The 20,974-nt window shown below is 35.0% G+C and overlaps 1 protein-coding gene across 5 annotated transcripts in view; it reads right to left on the bottom strand.

The window, feature by feature from the left end:
* The window catches only part of DCC (DCC netrin 1 receptor), a 1,087,181-nt gene that overhangs the window by 564,929 nt on the left and 501,278 nt on the right, over positions 1–20,974 (bottom strand). For all 5 annotated transcript variants that reach the window (XM_038525972.1, XM_038525971.1, XM_038525970.1 and 2 more), the window contains 2 exons: positions 6,357–6,507; positions 5,012–5,148 (listed from right to left, as the gene is read on the bottom strand). In XM_038525972.1, the coding sequence (XP_038381900.1) occupies positions 5,012–5,148; positions 6,357–6,507 (288 nt within the window). The remainder of the gene's footprint in view (positions 1–5,011; positions 5,149–6,356; positions 6,508–20,974) is intronic.

The raw sequence follows: 20,974 nt of genomic DNA on the forward strand, positions 1-20,974 counted from the left end.
TACTTCCCACAGCACCCAAAGCCATGCCTCCTATTCTGAAGCCTTCTCTCCCAAATTTCACACCTAAGCAATCATCAAGCCCTATGAGGAAGTAATTATCATTCTTTACAAGTGAAGGGATTGAGGACTGGTGAGTTAAATAACTGGCCAAGATGAAACAGCTATAAGCCACAACCCAAAAACCAACCCATGTTTTTCCATTGCCCTTAAAAAGTCAATCAGAGAAGGACAAACATTATATGGTCTCATTCATTTGGGGAATATAAAAAATAGTGAAAGGCAATAAAGGGGAAAGGAGAGAAAATGAGTGGGAAATATCAGAGAGGGAGACAGAACATGAGAGACGCCTAACTCTGGGAAACGAACTAGGGGTGGTAGAAAGGGAGGTGGGTGGGTGGGGGGTGGGGGTGACTGGGTGACGGGCACTGAGGGGGGCACTTGATGGGATGAGCACTGGGTGTTATTCTATATGTTGGCAAATTGAACACCAATAAAAAATAAATTTATTTTTTTAAAAAAGATAAAAATCTAACCACATTAGCAAACCATTCAGGATCTGTACCACTTTTCCAGTCCCCTACCAGACTCTCATTGGCCCCACACTCTTCAGTCACATCAGATCATATCCTTTTCCCCATTCCTTGCTTATCAAATATTTTGTTAAAGTATGCATTTCTGGGATGCCTGGATGGCACTATGGTTGGGTGTCTGACTTCAGCTCAGGGTGTGATCCCTGGTCTGGGGATGGAGTCCTGCATGGGCTCCCCCCGGGGAGCCTGCTTCTCCCTCTGCCTGTGTCTCTACTTCTCTTTCTGTGTCTCTCATGAATAAATAAATAAAATCTTTAAAAATTAAAAGAAAATAAAATAAAGTATGCATTTCTGCATTGATTCAAACATCAGATCAATCTAGACCTAAGGCAGTAGCAAATCTCTTGGATGTTTATTAGGGTGATTATAATTCTTGTGCCAAAAAGCTGGTTATTTGGAAAGTAATAATGGATAGAATACCATTCTTTACTTCTTTTTTAAAAAGCAGAGTTCAAAAAAATAACCATGGCACTGGTGATTTAGACAGCATATAAGCTGGCAACAGTATTCAGAAAACCTCCCTCTGCAACCTCCTTTTCAGCACTTCTCCTGCCACCACTTCTTTAGGTTCTGTCTTTTATGAGAGAGAGACTATCAGCCCTTCATATCTTCACAGAGTCCACGTTAACATGCAAAATGGAGGGGGGAATAAAGGAACTTACTCTAAATTGATTAGGGCAATTGATTTTTGAATTTGTAATTACACTACAAGCCCATTGAAGCCAGACTTCAAACTTTTTGTAGCTTTCTCAGAACCTAGTGCAATACATGTACTCAAAATACATCCACCAGTACTGTATTATTGAATATTCTAATAGATCAGAAACATTAACATAAATGGCTATTATTAAGAACACATCTATTACTAATTTAAATTTCACATACCTTAGACAAGTTGTCCTTAATCTTGTCTATTACAGATTTCCCCAAGAAGTTTAATTATTATGGAACTTTTAAAATTCATTTTATAGTGTAAATGCTTTAAACGATATTTAATGTTTATTAACTCAGAAACTCTTGAGGAAGACCACATAATTTCTCTTGTTGTATATAAAATGATATCATACTTGAAAAGTCTATTAGTTCATGCAGGTTCACATTCAAAGCCAGTTCAAGTACAAAAAAGGACCATTGACTTGAAAGGCAAAACAAAAGTCTGATAAAATGCATGATTAAAGCTTGTAAACACAACTTAGGATTTCTTTTTTTTTTTTTTTTAATTTTTATTTATTTATGATAGTAACAGAGAGACAGAGAGAGAGAGAGAGGCAGAGACACAGGCAGAGGGAGAAGCAGGCTCCATGCACCGGGAGCCCGACGTGGGATTCGATCCCGGGTCTCCAGGATCGCGCCCTGGGCCAAAGGCAGGCGCCAAACCGCTGCGCCACCCAGGGTTCCCACAACTTGGGATTTCTTGTGGGATTTTTATCTTATGAAGAATTTACACTATGGTAAAATTCTTAAAGCTAATGAAACCTAATGAATAACACTGCTAATGAAGCTCTTTGCATCTTTTACTTAAAAAAAGTAATAAATTATATTTTCCATATAAACTCAGCCCTGCAAGTTGAGCTCAGCTCTATAACAGAATAGCCAAATACTGTATCAAAGATTTTATTATATCAGGGGAATCCCTGGGTGGCTCAGGGGGTTAGCCCCTGCCTCCAGCCCAGGGTATGATCCTGGAGTCCCGGGATCGAGTCCTACATCGGGCTCCCTGCATGGGGCCTGCTTCTCCCTCTGCCTGTGTCTCTGCCTCTCTCTGTGTGTCTCTCATGAATAAATAAATAAAATCTTAAAAAAAAAAGATTTTATTATATCAACATTCATTTTAAAGCCTGAGTAGAATAGTTAAAACAGTATTATGATCATTTCCTGAATTAAATCATATACCTTCTATAATAGTTATAGATCATACTAGGTCTGTGGAAGATCTTTAAAATGTATACCCAGTTACCAAGAGAATTTTTTAAAAGAAGACCCAAAACTCTACTTAGTTTTTTAAATTAATATTGCTTCTAATTTACACATTGAACATGTAATCTGCAATGAAATTTTTGGAAATAGAGTGATGCGTTTAGAATAAAAATGTGAGTCTAACAGCAACAAAGCCAGCATCCATAAAGAAAAATACTTGACACCTTATAGAAAATGTAAAATAAAAATGAAAAACAGAAACATCAAAATGCATACAGACAGAGCCTACACAGTATAGTTACTATTCTTCCTACATTAAGAGTTCCTGCAAATCAATAAAATAAAGATGGATATTTTAATAAATGTATAAAGGTCAAAAAGATTGATGGCTAACTCACAAACTAGTACATGCAAATGTCCAGTAAAACCATGAAAAAGAAACCCAAATTTAATAAGGATGCAAATTAGAACAAAGAGATTCCATTTTATAAAATTGTTAGGCAGGCAAATATTGGTAGGAATGTATTCTTTTTTAAATTCATTTATTATAGAGAGATAAAGGTAGAGAACAAGCAGAGCAGAGAGGCCGAGAGAGAGAGAGAGAGAGAGAGAGAGAGAGAGACGGAGAGAGCCGCAGGCTCCCCACTGAGCAGGGAGCCCAAGGCAGGGCTGGATCCCAAGACTCTGGGATCATGACCTGAGCCGAAGGCAGACGTGTAACCCACTGAGCCACCCGAGGAATCTGAGAGAAATGTGTTCTTTTGAAGATAGGCAATTCTTGCACTGCTGGTGTGAGTATGAACACTTCTGTGACACTTTTCCTTAGCATATAAGCAAATAAATAGCAAATATACAGAATAATCATTTCAGTGCTATTGTTGTGTGTGTGTGTGTGTGTGTTTAACAGAACTTGGAAACAAGGCAATGCTCAACAATAAAGAACTGGAGAACATACTGATGTGCACGGGAACACACAGAAGATGCTACGAATCAGTGTGTGCATATATGTATGCATGTACCTATATTTCTTCGCTGTTCTTTATTCTCAGAAATCATAATTTATATACAATTGGCTTAGATATCAATGAAGCATCATGTGTCCAAATATTATGAATTAATTTGATATGAAGTTTGACCTCATATATTAGCGATTAGAAGTTTACTTATGATCGCTAAAAATTCCAGGTAATTCTATAACTGCATTTACCTTATGATCAGTACTATACAATACAACATGATTTCTGTATAGCTAATCTGTGTTGCTGTACTTTGGTACAACAAATGTAAAAGTTCTTTGTTTCACTAACAACTTCCATATAAAATGATTATACTAAATTGCTGCCATTTTAAAGACAAGCTATTTTAGCTAGAATAATTCTACCTCTAAAACCAAAAAAAAAAAAAAAATTAAAGTCCTTTGCCTATTCTAAGCTTAATATTTATGGTTTGATCAAAGAACAAACAACTCCATTGTCTCATCCCTTACATATATCATTGCCCTATCTGAAGATTAAAGCATTTTCTGAATAAACTTGAAAACCAAAAAGTAAAATGGACAGCATAGTAATATTATGGTAGAGGTTAACAGATATAATCAGCGTACCATACCTCTTCATTTCTGTAGAATAACTTTTAAAGAGACTATGATTTTTCCTGTACTCTTTACAAGGTAAAAATATATATATATATATTCCAGAAGGAAAAATCCTAAGACCGGGAAACATTTTTTGTTGTAGTTGCTGTTATAGGAAAAAGCAATTCAAATGGTAAAGCACCTTCTCCAAATGACATGATTCAAATGAAACTGACTGAAAAAAAATATCTGGAGTAAAAGATAAATGATGTGTACCTCCCACATACAACAATTATGAACTTGCAATGATGCACAGTGACCCTGCCTTTCTGAATAATATGTACCATCCAAGCCCCTTAAATTTTTAAAATTAGATTCTTTCTACACAAGTTTTCCTTAGATGTATTCGATTATAATGGTTCACCTTCAACATAGCATATACAGCATTTCCATATTAAGAAAACAATCTCACCAAGACATTTGAACTTAGTGTCAGGAACCCTATCTGTCATCTCAAATGATACCTGACTTTTCCATTCAAGTGTATACCCTTTATGCAATTTCTCTCATTTATTCCTTCATTTATTTTCCCCAGATAAAATATTTGGGAATCTCTCATTTGTTATTTAATTCATTGGCTGTTTAACACATTTGTTAAATAATAATTTTTCATAGGTTTCAGTTGTATCACTGGAATAATTAGCCTTAAGAGTGATGCGTCTGAAGTTTAGTCAACAAGCAAGTATTCAAACACTGCATTTAACCCCTACACAATGAATCAAAGGAGAGCAAGGACATGTATGGAATATTGGGAGTTTGCAACTTCATACTAATAAACACAGGAAGCAATTCAGGGATAAGCCTTTAGAGTGTCATGGTGATGTATTTTGGAAAAAGGACAGTGTAAATTAATCTCATGCCATTGACTTACCCAAGACCGTGAGCTCTGCAGAGGCACTAATATTCTCATTTTTATATGTAACAACACAGGTGTAAGTTCCACTATCATCATCCGTCACATTGGAGATAAGCAAGTTGCTTCCACCCAATAAGGAATACTTTTTGGACCTGTGAGGCACAGACATATAAAATTAGAGAGTAGATAAATGTACAAATACATATTTATATACCAGGCAAGGTACTTAGAGGTTCAAATAAACTCTACGGAAGATCAAATGATAGCATTAGAATTAGAAACTATTTTATGAGGCCTTGATAACACAACATTTATTGATCAAAAATTCATTTGAGGTAAACCACTCCCACTGGAAGATTATGGGCAGTGATCAAAGAAATTAAATAGATTAAACTTGGAACCAAGCTTAATACTGAAAAGAAATTTACAGATAATCTGGTGCAATTCTCTCATTTTGGATTTGAGGACCATGAGGTCCAGAGAAGTGATTCCCCACAGTGAGAGTCAATGTCTTGCGTCCTGACATCTGATCTAGTGACCTTTGTACAAAGCCACATTTCATACTATACCGACAACGTCTGGTTGCATTCAGAGAACACGTTTTGGCATGTTAGTGCTGCAACCAGCTTTCTCACGTGCTTCAGTATTCTCAGAAGCACTGTGACACTACACCATAGAGTGTTCTTATATAAATACAGATGGCAAATGAAATTTAAAGATTTAAGTTATTGTCTGTGAACCTATCTCGTAATAGAAAATAAACGTGTTGAAAGGGAGACCTCCAAATCAATGAAATTAATTTCTTAAGTGAAATCCATTTAATCAAAATGTTTCAGACTAAGTGTTCCATTCTATTAAGAGTTTACTTTCTTACTATGTCTTAAAACAAATGCCTAATAATTCAAAGCTAGCCATGCTCTCCTTTTGTCCTATCTCAAATATTTGTTACATCTGGAATGTGAAAGATATAACTGGGACTGAAAAAAAATTGCACAGACCCTATAATGACAAGCTATATATTTCAATTCAGAAAATTTTAATTTCTTAATAAATATTTCACTGTCTATACCACTTCCTTAGGATGAGATCCTCCAATGTATTTTTGATGAATATTTTTTGGATAGGGCTTTTTCAACAGCAACACTGGCTTTCTCAATTTCTTTTCCGAATTGGTCTCATAGATTTTGAGTCTGTTTCCCATCTTTTAATCCCATTGGGTAAATGTCTTTCATATATTGCATAATGTCAAAGAATGTAGGGGGAAATCAATTATCATCAAAAACTCTAGTATTACTAGATACCCGTATCAAATTAGAGAAAGAGTGACATATACTTCACAAAAGTCTTCAATTTGTGATACCTGAGTTGGATGACTTCCTCTCCTCGTAACCAGGTAAAACTCGGGGGAGGATAGCCAGAAACACAACACTCCAGGATGGCATCTTTTCCTTCAATGGCTACTACATTGGATGGTCTTTGCAGAAAATATAGCTGCCTATGCAGTCCTGGGTCTGTAAAGAGAAAACACAGAATCACATCTTTTATGAAAATATAAATGGTGTAGGTTGAACCTTTTTTTTTTTTTTTTTTCCTAGTAAGACACTCTGATAGAGAGGAGGTAAGGAAAGAAAATGGAAAGTTACCAGTGAAACTTATAGACTGTTAAAAGGTTTCTCCATCCCAAGTTTCTAGGATTATGATAAAATATTCTTAGCTGTTGTTGACATCATGATACAAAGCAATAGATGGAAGCTTGGGGTGATAAGTCATTCATTTTGGCTGTAGGACTTGTTGACTTCTCATTAAAGAACAAGAAAATATTCTCAGTAATTTTTCTAAACATTATCACCAGTAACTTTTTAACGTTTTTAATTTGTCTTCCACTACTACCTATTTCACTTCCTTCTGCTTTGTCTATTGCTTCTGTGGCTGTTAGAATTGTGTTAAAAAACATATAAGTTTTGAGAAGTTAGGCTGTAGAAGGTACTGAAAAAAAAATCTATTGTCTTCAAAATTGAACTTACATTAAATTTTGTTTTGTATAACAATAAGTTTGGCTGTTTCTAAGCCTTCTCTTTATTTTTAATTTCTATTTTTTTAAGATTATTTATTTATTTATTCATGAAAGACACAGAAAGAGAGAGGCAGAGACATAGACAGAAGGAGAGGCAGGCTCCCCCCTGGGACCCTGATGTGGGACTCGATCCCAGGTCTCCAGGATCACGCCCTGAGTTAAAGGCAGACCCTCAACCTCTGAGCCACCCAGGCATCCCCTATTTTTAATTTCTAACAACATTCCAAAGAGTTTGTCCCTAGAGTTGAGACTCTGTGTAAATGAAGAGCTCTTGTATCCTCCTACCTCACCCAATGCATTTTCTAGTTCTGTATAACCAACATTATTCATTTTACTTATTTGTTTATTATTTGTTTACTTATTTATTTACTACAGAAAGAAAGAGAGAGTGAGTGAACAGACCAGGACGGGGGGCTGGGAGGAGGAGGAGGAAGAGAAAATCCCAAGCAGGCTCCAAGCTCAGTCCAGAGCTCAATGCAGGGCTCCATCTCATGACTCTGAGATCATGACCTGAGCCAAAATCAAGAGTTGGACTATTACCCAACTGAGCCATCCAGGCCCCAACATTATTCATTTTTACTATCAGGCTAATAAAACGGTGTCTTTCAACCTAAAGACTCATTAGAACTCATTTGTTCCAAAGTTGCTAAAACATTATTAGGTGGAATAGCAAAAAAATTTACAAAATCCTGGTTCAACACAGCCAAGAGAAAACTCTGTGTGAATTAAGAGCTTCTCTTCCACCTTTCACATGTATTCCACTCCGAAAGCTGGGACACCTCTACAGTAGTCTATGGTTAAGTGAGCTTGGAGGAAGTTCTCCCAGCCATGGTGATATCCTCTGACCTGCCTGTTGACTAAACTTCCATCATTCAAAGTTCATTTAAGGTAAAATGTGATAGTTCCACATCCCTATGAAAATCCACATCCCTCTATGGAGGTTTAATTTAGGCTTTTTTCAGCTTAATGCATTAAATGGAATTAACATGTAATCTGGCATTTTTTAAACTCAAAGTACCACCTTAAAGTAGAGAAAATGAGGCCATGAAATCTTAAAAATTAGGATTGGTGTGGATGGTGAATTGCCAAGGGATATTAGGTCCAATTGTGTCATAGCGTGAGGCATAGAGGAACAGAGAGGAGGTGAGGTAGGAGGAGATCTGGGACACATTTTAACACTGTTGTTAGTCCTCCTTGGCCTGACCCAACTCCACAGCTTGAGCGCAAATTAATAAAATAATACATAAATAAATAAATAAATAAATAAATAAATAAATAAATAAATAAAATAATACCAATTCTCCAGTTAATGGTTGGAGTGGTAATTGTCCTTTAAGTACTCTGTGTGCAGAAAGACAAATTCACACTTTCTCAGTCTTTTCACATCTGTTTCTGGTTGTTACAGTAACAAATATAAACACTGTTCACAATGAAAATATTGAAAGAGTTTTTGAAATGTGTTAATCCTTATTAAACCAATATTGTAGAAAAAATGTCTCAAAACTTTTAAAAAACTGCTGATGGTGTGTGTCATTTCCTTTTGTGAAAGCGGCTTTTCAAATCAAATGAGAATATTTTGAAGGATCATGCTGCTTAACAATAAATTTCCTGAAATGGACAGTTCCCAAAATGTACATTTATAAATAGCTATCTTCACAATGGAGTCTTATATATTTAAATGCTCTACTTCTCCCACATGTTCCTCATCAGAAATGTTTCAACTACATATATTATATAATACTATATACTATACTATTTTCCACACGCACACACAGAGACACACACACTATATTTTAACAGCTTCCTCAGTATCGAGATCTACAAATTTTACCTTATGACCTAAAGAAGATTCACCTTTGGCCTCTGTGCAATACCACTTCTTTATCCATAAAAGAGCCAATAATTCAACTCAACTATATTTTCTTTTATCAGGAAACTAACCCACTTAACACAATTTTTTTTTAATTTACTAAAAATTGAATAGTAGGGATTTTCCTCATTCCCTTGACATTGTTTCTCCTATGACTAACAATTTACATGAGGATGATACGTTTGTCATAATTAATTAAGTGATATTGACACATTATTATAAATTAAAGTCAATAGTGTATACATTAGGATCACTCTTTGTGTTGTACAGTTGCATGGGTTTTAAAAATACATAACATCATGTCTTCAGCATTACAGTATCATATAGTTTGACCAAGCTTAAAACTCCCTAACGTTTACCTATTCATCACTCCCCCATCAAGCCTAACTCAAAGCCTAGGAAATTAACAGTTTCTCTACTATTTCTATAGTTGTACCTTTTCCTATAGTTGAATAGTTCTATATTCTATATATAGAATTCTATATTCTATATATATTCTATATATTCTATATTCTATATATAGAATATATAGTCTATATTCCTATAGACTATCCTATAGTTGGAATTATACAGTATATAGTCTTCTCACATTGATTTATTTAACTTGGAATATGCATTTAGGGTCCTCTATGTCTTTGGGGGGTTCCATTGTCCATTTGCTCTTCTAGCTGGATAGTATTCCGTTATATAGATACACTGCAGTTTGTTTATCCATTCTCCTATTGTGGGATACCTTGATTGCTTGGTAATTATGAACAAATCTGCTATAAACAAATGTCCACGTGTAGATTTTTGTCTGGTCATAAATTTCCAACTCAATTGGGTAAATACCTTGAAAATTGATTGCTATATTGTATAGTAAAACTATGTTTACCTTTGTAAGAAACTCCCAAACTATCTTTCAAAGTGTCTCTGTAATTTTGTATTCCCACTAGCAATGGATGTCCTGTTGCTACTTATCCTCATAAGCATTTGGTATGACCGTTTTTTTTTTTTTTTTTTTTTTTTTTTTTGGATTTTAGCCATTTCAATAGGTATCTAGGGTTATAATTGCTCTCACTGCAATCCCATGATGAAATATAATGTTAAGCATATTTCATATGCTTGGTTTCCACCAGTTAGGTCCTTTTTAATAGGGTGTCTATTCAGATATTTGCTTATTTTTTTCAATTGATTTGTTTATTTTCTTATCATTGAGTTTCCAATGCTTGTATATTTTCAATACAAGTTATTTATCAGATGTGTGTTTTGCAAATACTTTTTTGTCTGTGGCTCGTTTCTACTTTCTTTTAACATTGTCTTTGCAGAGCAGAAATTAATAATGTCACAGTTTACCAATTTTTCCTTTCATGAAGGAAAAATTGCTTGTGGTCTAAAAATTCATTGTCAAACCTAGTATCACCTAGATTTGCTCCTCTGTTATCTTCCAGAAGTTTTTATAGTTTTATGTTTTACATTTAGGTCTGTGATCCATTTTGAGATTTTTTTTTTACAAAAAGGTATAAGGTCTGCTTCTCAAGGTGTTTGGTTGTTTTGTTTAATTTTCTTTCAATTTGGTTTTTGGTATATGAAATATCCAATTGTTCCAGTACTATTTGTTGAAAAGATTATCTTTTCTCCACTGGCTTGATTTTATTCCTTTGTGGCAGATCACTTGACTTTGTGTGGGTCTATTTCGGGGTACCCTATTTTGTTCCATTGATCTGTTTGCCTATTATTTTGCCAATATTACCATCTTGACTATTGTAGCTTTATAATGAGTCCTGAGGTCAGCCAGTGTACATCTCCAACTTTCTTTTTCAGTATTGTCCTCACTATTTTAGGTCTCCTGCCTTTCTATAAAAGCTTTTAAATCAATTTATTAAGATACACAAAAGAACTTTAACTTACTGGGATTTTGTCTTTATTTTAAGATATCAGTAGTTCAGGCATCACTGGGCTCATATTGCCACAGAATAACCATCTGCTATTACTTTTTCAGACAAAGGATAGATATTCTAGATGACTTCAATCTGCCTGGCCCATTTCAGTTATGTTTATTATCTTTGTAGCTTCATTGTGGGCATTAGTGTTTGTGACCTAATGAGAGGTATAAAAATGTCAGCTATTGACAGATAAATTTGGTCTTATTTCTCCAAAGATAATTCTCTATAAATATATACCCTAATAAATTCTAAGATTATGCAGATTCCCAAAAAAGCTCATAGAAATTTTTTTTAATAGTACATAGTTCATATGTTCTTTTTTTTTTTTTTAATTTATTTATTCATGATAGTCACACGAGAGAGAGAGAGGCAGAGACACAGGCAGAGGGAGAAGCAGGCTCCAAGCACCGGGAGCCCGATGTGGGATTCGATCCCGAGTCTCCAGGATCACACCCTGGGCCAAAGGCAGGCGCCAAACCGCTGCGCCACCCAGGGATCCCTAGTTCATATGTTCTATAACGTTATGATGGATTTAATATGATCACAAATTGTTTAGAGTTCCTCTAATCCAGAATGAAGGGTCTAGTTCCCTATGATTTAAATCTGGCCTGGCCCGGTGTTATGCTTTGACCAACAGATTATGGTAAGTGTCATACTGCATGAGCTCCGGAGCCAAGGCCTCAAGAGGTCTTATGGTTTCCGCCATGACTCTTTCTGAGACTAAGCATCTCAGTCTAGCTACTTAAAGAAGGCACATGGAGGACAACTAAGCCCCCTCAAGCCAAAAACCAGCACTAATTAACAGACTTGTGATTAAGGCCCTCTTGAACCTTCCACTTCAGCAAAGCACACACAAGGAAGCCAAAGTGAAACCAGGAGAGGAACTGCTGAGGTACACTGCAGGATTGTAAGAGATAATAAATTATTTCAAGTCACTAATTTTGGAGTGTTTTGTTATGTAGCAATATATATTTGCCTTATTTTTCTTGCCTAAAATGTGTGTGTGTGTGTGTGTGTGTGTGTGTGTGTTTAAAGAGGAGTCTCAAGAAAGTAGATTTGTGTTTTAAAATAGAGAAGATGGAGATATAATTGCCAAGGTTATTTTTGTGTGACACAATCATGAGTGGGTCTTATTCACATCTTTGGATTTTTCTCTATTTTCAAAAGTTTTTATAAGAATATATACCATTTTTAGAGTATAGAGTTATGTTAAATTCTAGTGTAAGGTGGATGACATTATACAAGGAACAAAATAAATTATAAAAGTTAATGATTAAAACACAGACATAGGGACACCTGGGTGGCTCAGCCATTGAGCATCTGCCTTCGGCTCAGGGCATGACCCCAGAGTCCTGGGATCCAGTCGCACATTGGGCTCCCCGCATGGGGCCTGCTTCTCCCTCTGCCTGTGTCTCTGCTTCTCCGTCTGTGTCTCTCATGAATAAATAAATAAAATCTTAAAAATAAATAAATAAAACACAGACATATATTCAAGAGCAGATGAAAGTTTTCTCTCTAGGCTCTAAAATTGTATAGATGGAAAAGCTCTGGAAAAAGTAAACTCGAAATTTTAGGTCATGACTTTTGTTGACTAAATTGATTTTAATGGGTCTATGATGGAATTAGGAAATATTCATAAAAATCATTTTGTTCTTGCTATATGGGCACTGACTATACCAATCCAAATGAAATTGTTCAATTAATAAAACATGGCAAATGTTTCCAGTTAATTAATGAGTATGATTTCATCACAGGAAATGGCATGAGAATACCAGTTTGTAATACTCTTATTTCATAAACTGGGTGATGGGTATACAAATGGTCATTTCATTTTTATGTTTTAAACTGCATATACGTTCCATATGCTTTTATATATGTGCTATACGTTTTAAAATAAAAATGAGAAGAAAATGCAAGGGTAGGCTCGAGAAAATATATTTGGCAATAGCTTTAAATTCACACCAAGAAAAATGGATTTTTTTCTGTCAATTTTTTTCATTAAAGACTAAAGAAAGGCAGCCCGGGTGGCTCAGCGGATTAGTGCCACTTTTGGCCCAGGGCATGATCCTGGAGACCCGGGATCGAGTCCCACATCGGGGTCCCTGCATGGAGCCTACTTCTCCCTCTGCCTGTGTCTCTACACCCCCCCATGAATAAATAAATAAAATCTTTAAAAAAAAGGACTAAAGAAAAGCAGATCTGTTTAATATGATGGTCATGGAAATGAACGCAAAAAATTATGCAATGACTTTTCTTAATTGGTTATTAGCAGTCTGATTTGCTTAGACTAAAACCTAGTTTAGCTTCTTCCTGTTGGGGAACGGGGAATATTGACATGATTCTCCATCTGACTTGATCTCATTGTCATCCTGGTGGTAAAAGAACTAATCCTCCTCAGAGAGCAAGAGGGTAGTAACTAGAGGGGAAAGAGTCATTACAGGTATACTGATCTCTGACACAGACAGATTGTTTTTTTCTTTTTTTTTTTTAAAGATTTTATTTATTTATTCATGACAGATACAGAGAGAGAAAGGCAGAGACACAGGCAGAGGGAGAAGCAGGCTCCATGCAAGGAAGCCCAATGTGGGACTCGATCCCAGGACCCCGGGTCAGGACCTGAGCTAAAGGCAGATGCTCAACCACTGAGCCACCCAGGTGCCTCTACAAAGATTGCATTTAAAGTGCAAAAACACCCTATGGCAATGTCCTGCCTTTGTTTATGCTTTCCTTTCTTCCTACTTGCCTGCCTGCCTTCCTTTCCTTCCTCCCTTTCTAACTTTTTAAATGGATAATTTGGCCTATTTAGCTTGATCTTTTATCTGAGTTGGAGAGGACTGACTTACAATCATTCGGAGAATGGATAATGATGAGACAGTGAATCTCCCAACTGTTTGGTTTTAGGAACCACTGTACTCTTAAAAATTATTGAGGACCCCAAAGAACTTTTGTTTATATAGGTTACAGCTATAAATATTTACCATATTAAAAGTCAAAATTGAAAGACTTTTTAAGATATCTATTGATTATTTATTCACAACTTACCATAATATATATATTTTTAAAACTATATTTTTCAAAACAAAAATATTAGTAAGAAAAGGGGTATTACTTCACTTCTTTGTACATTTTTTTAAAGATTTTATTTTTAAGCAATCTCTATACCCAGCGTGGGGCTCAAATTCACAACCCCAAGATCAAGAGTTGTATGTTCTACTGACTGAGCCAGGTAGGCACCTTAAGTTTTGTGAAAAAATTTTTAAAGATTTTTAATTTATTTATTCATGAGAGACACAGAGAGGCAGAGACACAGGCAGAGGGAGAAGCAGGTTCCCTGCAGGGATCCCGATGTGGGACTCGATCCCAGGACCCTGGATCACGCCCTGAGCCTGAGGCAGATGCTCAACCACTGAGCCATCCAGTTTTATAAAATTTTTAACAAATGATTTAATAGAGAATAACTAGACTGTTGTGTTACTTTCTGTATTAACTTTGTTCTGATATGTTAATTTGGTTGAATTATGTGAAAATAATCTGATGTTAGATATGTAGCTGGAAAAAGAAGGTGTATTTTAATAGCCTTTTCAAATAATTGTAGACTTTATCTTTTAACACCATGCCAATAAGTAGTTTCTTAAAAGTTAGTTGTAATGTAGAATCTGACCTCATATTGATGAAATTTCACACTGTGATATAAAAATCTGTTGGTCTTATCTTACGTTTTGAATAGATCTGTTACCCATGTGTGATGCTGTCACAACAATCTGTGGTCATTTGGGATGGCACAGAGAATTAGACAGATCTTCCCAACGTTGACACATGTCATTATACAGTTATTAAAAAATCCCATTTGTTAGTATCACCATCAATCCCATCAGAAAGGCCTTTTAATGTTGTGATGTTGTCAAGTTCCTAGTGGCAGTTACAAGTTTTCCAAATTTCTAATTTTAACTTAAAAGCTTGAATTTCATCCTTGGCAGCAGATACTATTTTCCTTAAACTGACTGGCTCACTTTGTTCATTTTTGAGAAACGTCTAACTAGTAGTACCCAAGTCTGAATAGCTACAGTTTTTCTGTTGATTGCCCTTTCAAGTAAAAATGGTATTCCATATAAAAAAGTAGCTAATTCAGCTTGAAACTCAAATGATCACAAAAATTTAAAAAATAATGTATTTAGACATCTTTCCTAAGTGTTTTCTCTTTTGATATTCAGAATATTAAAAAAATTATGAACTTAACGATTAAGAATTAATAAAGTTGATAATTTTCATTGTTTCATGAAAGATATTCTTAGTCAACATGGTGAAACAATACCAGAAATATTGTATTATCATTAAAATAGGCTTGAGTCTGCAGATCACATAAAAGCATCTTGAGAAACACTGAGTCTCTAGACCATACTTTCAGAAGTGATGTAGACAGTGTCAACAAATTAGCCTATATTCTGAGACATTCAAGAAGCCTATTTCCTTTCAAATGGGAATAGTTCTGCATCCTCGAAGTAGAAATTGATAAAGTAGGAGAGGTCTGGGGGGCTTAGTCGATTAAGTGTCTGACTCTTGGTCTCAGCTCAGGTCTTGATCTCAGGATCATGAGTTCAAGCCCTGCTTTGACTCCATGCTGGGCACAGAGCCTACTTAAAAAAAAAAAAAATTAAAAAAAGGTAAATGTCATTCTTCCTCTTTATTCTTCTTATTGCTATTTTATTATTATTATTATTATTATTATTATTATTATTATTACTATTATTACTACGACTTTCATTTGTGAAGGGATTGAAAAACTTCAGTATTCCCAGTCACTGTCTTTCAGTAAAAGATTATTAAAAGTCAAGAAGCATCTTGGATCATATAACCTGACACATTTACCTACACTTCACATGTTTAGAAATAAGAACTCAACTGTCTTCAGAGCCCACTAGCCAGAGTCATAGAGAAGGCACGCTGGTGAAAGTAGAGAGAGTGCTTTCCATTCTAGGGCATTTCAATAAAAATATTTCTATTAGATGTTACAGTGGCCAAATTACCTGAGTCTGTGAGGCTAGTTGGAAGCTAAAATTGACTTTGCATTCCCAGATTTCCCCAAATATGTCAAGGCCACATGATTTTGTCTTACCTCATTATAGGTAATCAGACTCACTACATATATTATCCAACATTGGAGGGGTACAAATTTTTTTTAAAGATTTTATTTATTTATTCATGAGAGAGAGAGAGAGAGAGAGAAGCAGAGACACAGGCAGAGGGAGAAGCAGGCTCCACGCAGGGAGCCTGATGTGGGACTCAATTCCGGGTCTCCAGGATCACGCCCTGGGCCGAAGGCAGGCGCTAAACCACTGAGGCCCCCCGGGCTGCCCTGGATGGGTACATTTTAGAGTGGAAAGTAAATCTCTTTATCATTATTTTAGGACGTTAGATGTGCCTGAACTAATCCTATGCATAGCAGAATGCATGCTCACCCTGTGATGACAATGACTTTCTTTTCATGGGGCCATTTTCCTGGGTAACACTAAACTTACATGGCTAAATCTAAAGAATAACTGAGGCAGGCAGAAATTTAATTATGAACTGTTGGCATCTGTGTCAGCAAGAAAAAAAATACCAGTTTTCACAGCTTAATAACTATATTCCTCAAAATAACCAATACTTGCTTTTAATTTTTATGCTTTCTGAATGCAAAATATTTTTTTTCTTGTTGTATACTCTGGTTTTCTTTATTAAATGCCTGCCTCAATGGAATATCAAACACTTTTTTTCTAATTGGAAATGAAAGGACACTGCAGGCTACAGTGGGATATTCTCTTTGATTTCTTCCCAGGCATAAGAGTTACAAATTAATTTAACTTCACAGAGTGAGTTCCCTGTCTGCATCCTCAAATTCAAGCTAACCAACTGTTCACCTGCTGGCTCCTTAGCCATCCCCCATCTAGTTCTGTTTCAGGAAATTCAGCAGGTACCTTGTTGTCTTCAAACACAAGCAGGTATAATAATATGTGCTCCGAGTGAAAAATTCCATCAAACTCCTTCTAACTCTGTGTTTAGAGTGTCTTTTATTAAAAACCAGCCTAATCCAGACTGATCATAGGAGTCAAAATTTATTTAATAATAATAAAAAAAAACCTCCATCTGGCTAAAAGCCAAGAAGCTTTGAACAGAGAAGAGAACCATTTCTCAGGAGCTAGTAGTCATCACTCCATGATTCTATTACTTCCCTTCCTCATTTACAGCAATTCAGTACTAAAAATGACATTCCCTCTCTGTAAATATTCCTACATCTGTTCATATTTCCTCTTTCTTTCTCCATGTACACACACATACTGCTATTTGTAGATAGAGTTTGGAAGAAGAAAGCAGAGTGTCTATTCTTATCATTGGCATATGGCTATAGCCCTTCTGTCTCACAGGCAAATTTTGAGTCTATCAGTTTCATTTTGTAGCAGGGTTGAAGGAAGTGGTTTTTCATTTATAGAATTATTTTTTTTTTTTTTGGTAATGTCACAGCTGACAGTAGAGTCTCAGAAAACAAATGCTGTCATTATGATATGTCAAAGTTAGTTTAGAGAACCCAGAAATCTTCATAATTTATATAAATGCACACAGTAGCATTTAATTTTTTTCTAGCAAATTATTTATTCTACCTGTTGTTTTTGTTAAAGAATGAAAAAAAAAGGACTTGGGTTATTTTCTGGGCCAATGTTTAAAAATTAAGGTAACGCCCATAGCTCATGACTAAATATGTCTTTTTTATGCTCTAGGAATAAACTGTACCAGTCCCTTCATTGATTTTTGTGACTTTTGCACTCATAGGTTATAGGCTTGGCTTCTACACATGCTCAGAGAAAGCCTCTTATTTGTGAGTCGGGGCAGATTGCGAGACCCTTTAGACGCCTGCCCTGGGGCTGTTAAGTGTCGTATTCCTAGTAAATGCAGAGCTGACCATATATCAGCCCTAAAAGACTCCTGGGAAAATAAAGATTCTTTTTCAAGGAGTCTTCATTCCTTCTTATAGAGGACAATCCTAAGTAGACTGTTTTTGCTTTTGACCTTATATGAAATAGCAACATATCAGGGGATGGGAGTTAAGAGATCACATAAACAATATCTAATATCACTCAAGGTCAAGAATGAAAATAGAAAAATTGGTGGAACTGGTGAGAGAGTGATCACTAGTGATATTAGAATGATAGGCATGGCAAGAAGAATGTAATAGATTCCCCAGTATTTCAAATACTTTTAACTTGGAATTCTGGACTAGATAGATGCCTCCAAAAAAAGCACTGAAAGATGAAGATTTTTTTTTTTTTTAACGAATTCAAGAATCAAAGGGATATTGTCTATGTATCCACTGCAAGTCAGCTTAGGCTTACTAATATATAAACTTTATTACACTTGAATGGGATTTCATCAACCCCATATGAAACACTGATTATCTCTACTATCTCACATTAGTTAAAAGACCTGACTTACAATAAGTAATTCTAATATAGCATGATTGTTCATTTACTTCCATCCTCTGCCCACCCCTGATTCTCAAAGAGGGCAAGCTAAAGCTATCATGGTAGAGAGCTAGGGGGTGGAGTGCATCATGATATAGAAATTGGTCATTTCACTACATCAGTTGTATATAATAAAAGGCATCCTATTTCCTTTTGGTGTGCTTTTTATGACAATATAAACCAGCTTAAAACCATTATTTTCTAAATTAATTTAAAAGAGGATAATCTCATAGTTTATGAAATTGATTTTTGACACTTAATGACTGTGCCTTAGTATGGCTTATAGTTTTGTGGGGTTTGTAGATTTATTTATTTATTTTGCAGAGAGAGAGAGAGAGAGAGAGCAAGTGGTGGTAGAGGCAGAGGGAGAAGGAGAGAAATCCTCAAGTAGACTCTGCATTGAGTATGAAACTTGATCCCAGGATTCCAAGATCATGACCTGGGCTGAAATCGAGTCAGCCGTTCAACTGACTCAGGCACCCAGGTACCACTCAATTTATTTGTTATTTATTTATTTATTTATTTATTTATTTATTTATTTATTTGAGAGAGAGAGAGAATATGGGGAGTGTGGGGAGGAGGGACAGAGAGAGAGAGGCAGAAAGAGAATCTTATCTCAGATAAATAGTCTTCACATGAGAATCAAATTCTTTAAGACTGGAATTTCTAAAATACTAAAGTAATTACAACAGTTGCTAAGGACTTAGCGATTCCAGACATTGAATTTGCTTCTTAAGTTAAAACTTCACAACCACCCTAAGAAATATGTGACATTATTCTCTACATTTTGTAAAATAAATAAAGATTTAGATTAAGTAAATTGCCCTAAATTGTACCACTCGTAAGTGGTAGGACTGAGATTTGTACTTAGTCTAGTGTCATATTCTGTGCTTTTAGCCACTTATTATAATAATAGTTCAATTGATCAATATTAACTCAATATGAAACGGACTGTGGTAGTCCACATGCTGACTCCTTCATGCAATCTGAATTAAATCTGATATAATACTTAGGAAATGTGGACTTCACATCATTCAAATATAATATATTCTTATATTTCATTCTTTTCTATTACATATAAGAGAGAAGAAGAAATCATTTTATCCAACTTAGATCCATGAAGGTTAATAGCATTCTATTTATAGCATGATGTAAGAACTAGTTTTATTTAAAACTAGTCTTAAAAAAGGCAAACTATGAGAAAATCCTTTCATGCAGTGAAAACATTAAGTATGATACAAAAATATCAGTAATACATTAATCCAATTGCTCTTCACTTTCTTATTTCTGTTTTTCTTTGTGTATGTTTATATCATGAAATATATTACTCAAAAACCTTCAAGGATTCCCAACCATCAATAAAGGGAATAGAATCAAGTCTATGTTCCTAGGCATAAGACTCAAGGTTCTCCAAAAAAATAGGTTCAGCTTCTCATTCCAGATTTATATCTGCTATCATTCTATAAATGGTTATTCCAGAATATCTAGCAAAGGAATCATCTCTACAGAGGCTGCAAATTTTCCACCTAGAAATGACTTATTCTTTGTCTGTGCTGATTTGGAACTAGATAAGTTTACCTGAATTTACCATTCCCTACCTTATGTTAATCATACGGCTACATGAATTAACTGTCTGGATCAATGGTAAATTTAAAAACAGAGAATGTGTCTTCTTTGCTTTTTTTTTACAAACTATTATTCTGCAGAAATTATAAAAGAAATGGTAGCAAAATATAATTAACTTTGTAATATAAGCAGTATTTAGTCACATTAAAAAATTTCATGTATCCATCAATAATAAATTCTTTGTGTTGAACACAATTCTGAAACTGTTTGAAAACTGAAAAAAATAGTTTTCCTTTAAATAATATGAATTTTGAAATGTTTCTGTTAAAATACATTTCAATAAAAATAAATATAATAGAGAAAAATCATTCAAAATATACTTTAGTCTAATTGATTCCATTAAAAGCCTGTGCTTCTAATTGTACAGATATTTAGAGTTCAGGTCTACCCAGGACCCAGAGTCATTTAATTGCAGTTAAAAGAATGAACAATAGATTCAATTACCAATTGATCAATTCAATTAGGCCATTAAGAAAACTGAAATAAGAGTTTCAGTGTATGGGCCAGTTATTTTAGTCAACCTTAGTGCCCAAAGCAGATTTATAATTCAGCAATTCAATCTACTGCTTGGCACTCAGACGTTATGAGAACTGAATAAAGTGAACTTGACAATCCTGGTGGCCCCTCAATACCTCGTTCCCCATCACATGCAACAAAATACCTTAAACCATCTGAAAATTACTTAGTGATGTATTATCAATATTAAAAAAAAACCAAAACCAAAAACAAAAACCTTTACAACAATTTAATATCAACTTACTCTGTTAAAAATGTACAATTCCTCATAAACAGTAATTCAATTTCTGTCTTAAAACATTAATCAATTACTGATTTCCCTACCTTTGAATGAAATAATTATTCATTTAATCTAGAAAATATAAAATGTTATGGGGAAATCTCATTTAAAAATCTGCAATTTATTTTGAACACAATAGCACCACTATTCCATACCCAGTCTCCGGTTAAATACCACCACCTAGCCTTTACTGA

The sequence above is a fragment of the Canis lupus genome, chromosome 1, assembly GCF_011100685.1.
Source record: "Canis lupus familiaris isolate Mischka breed German Shepherd chromosome 1, alternate assembly UU_Cfam_GSD_1.0, whole genome shotgun sequence".
Classification (NCBI taxonomy): domain Eukaryota; kingdom Metazoa; phylum Chordata; class Mammalia; order Carnivora; family Canidae; genus Canis; species Canis lupus.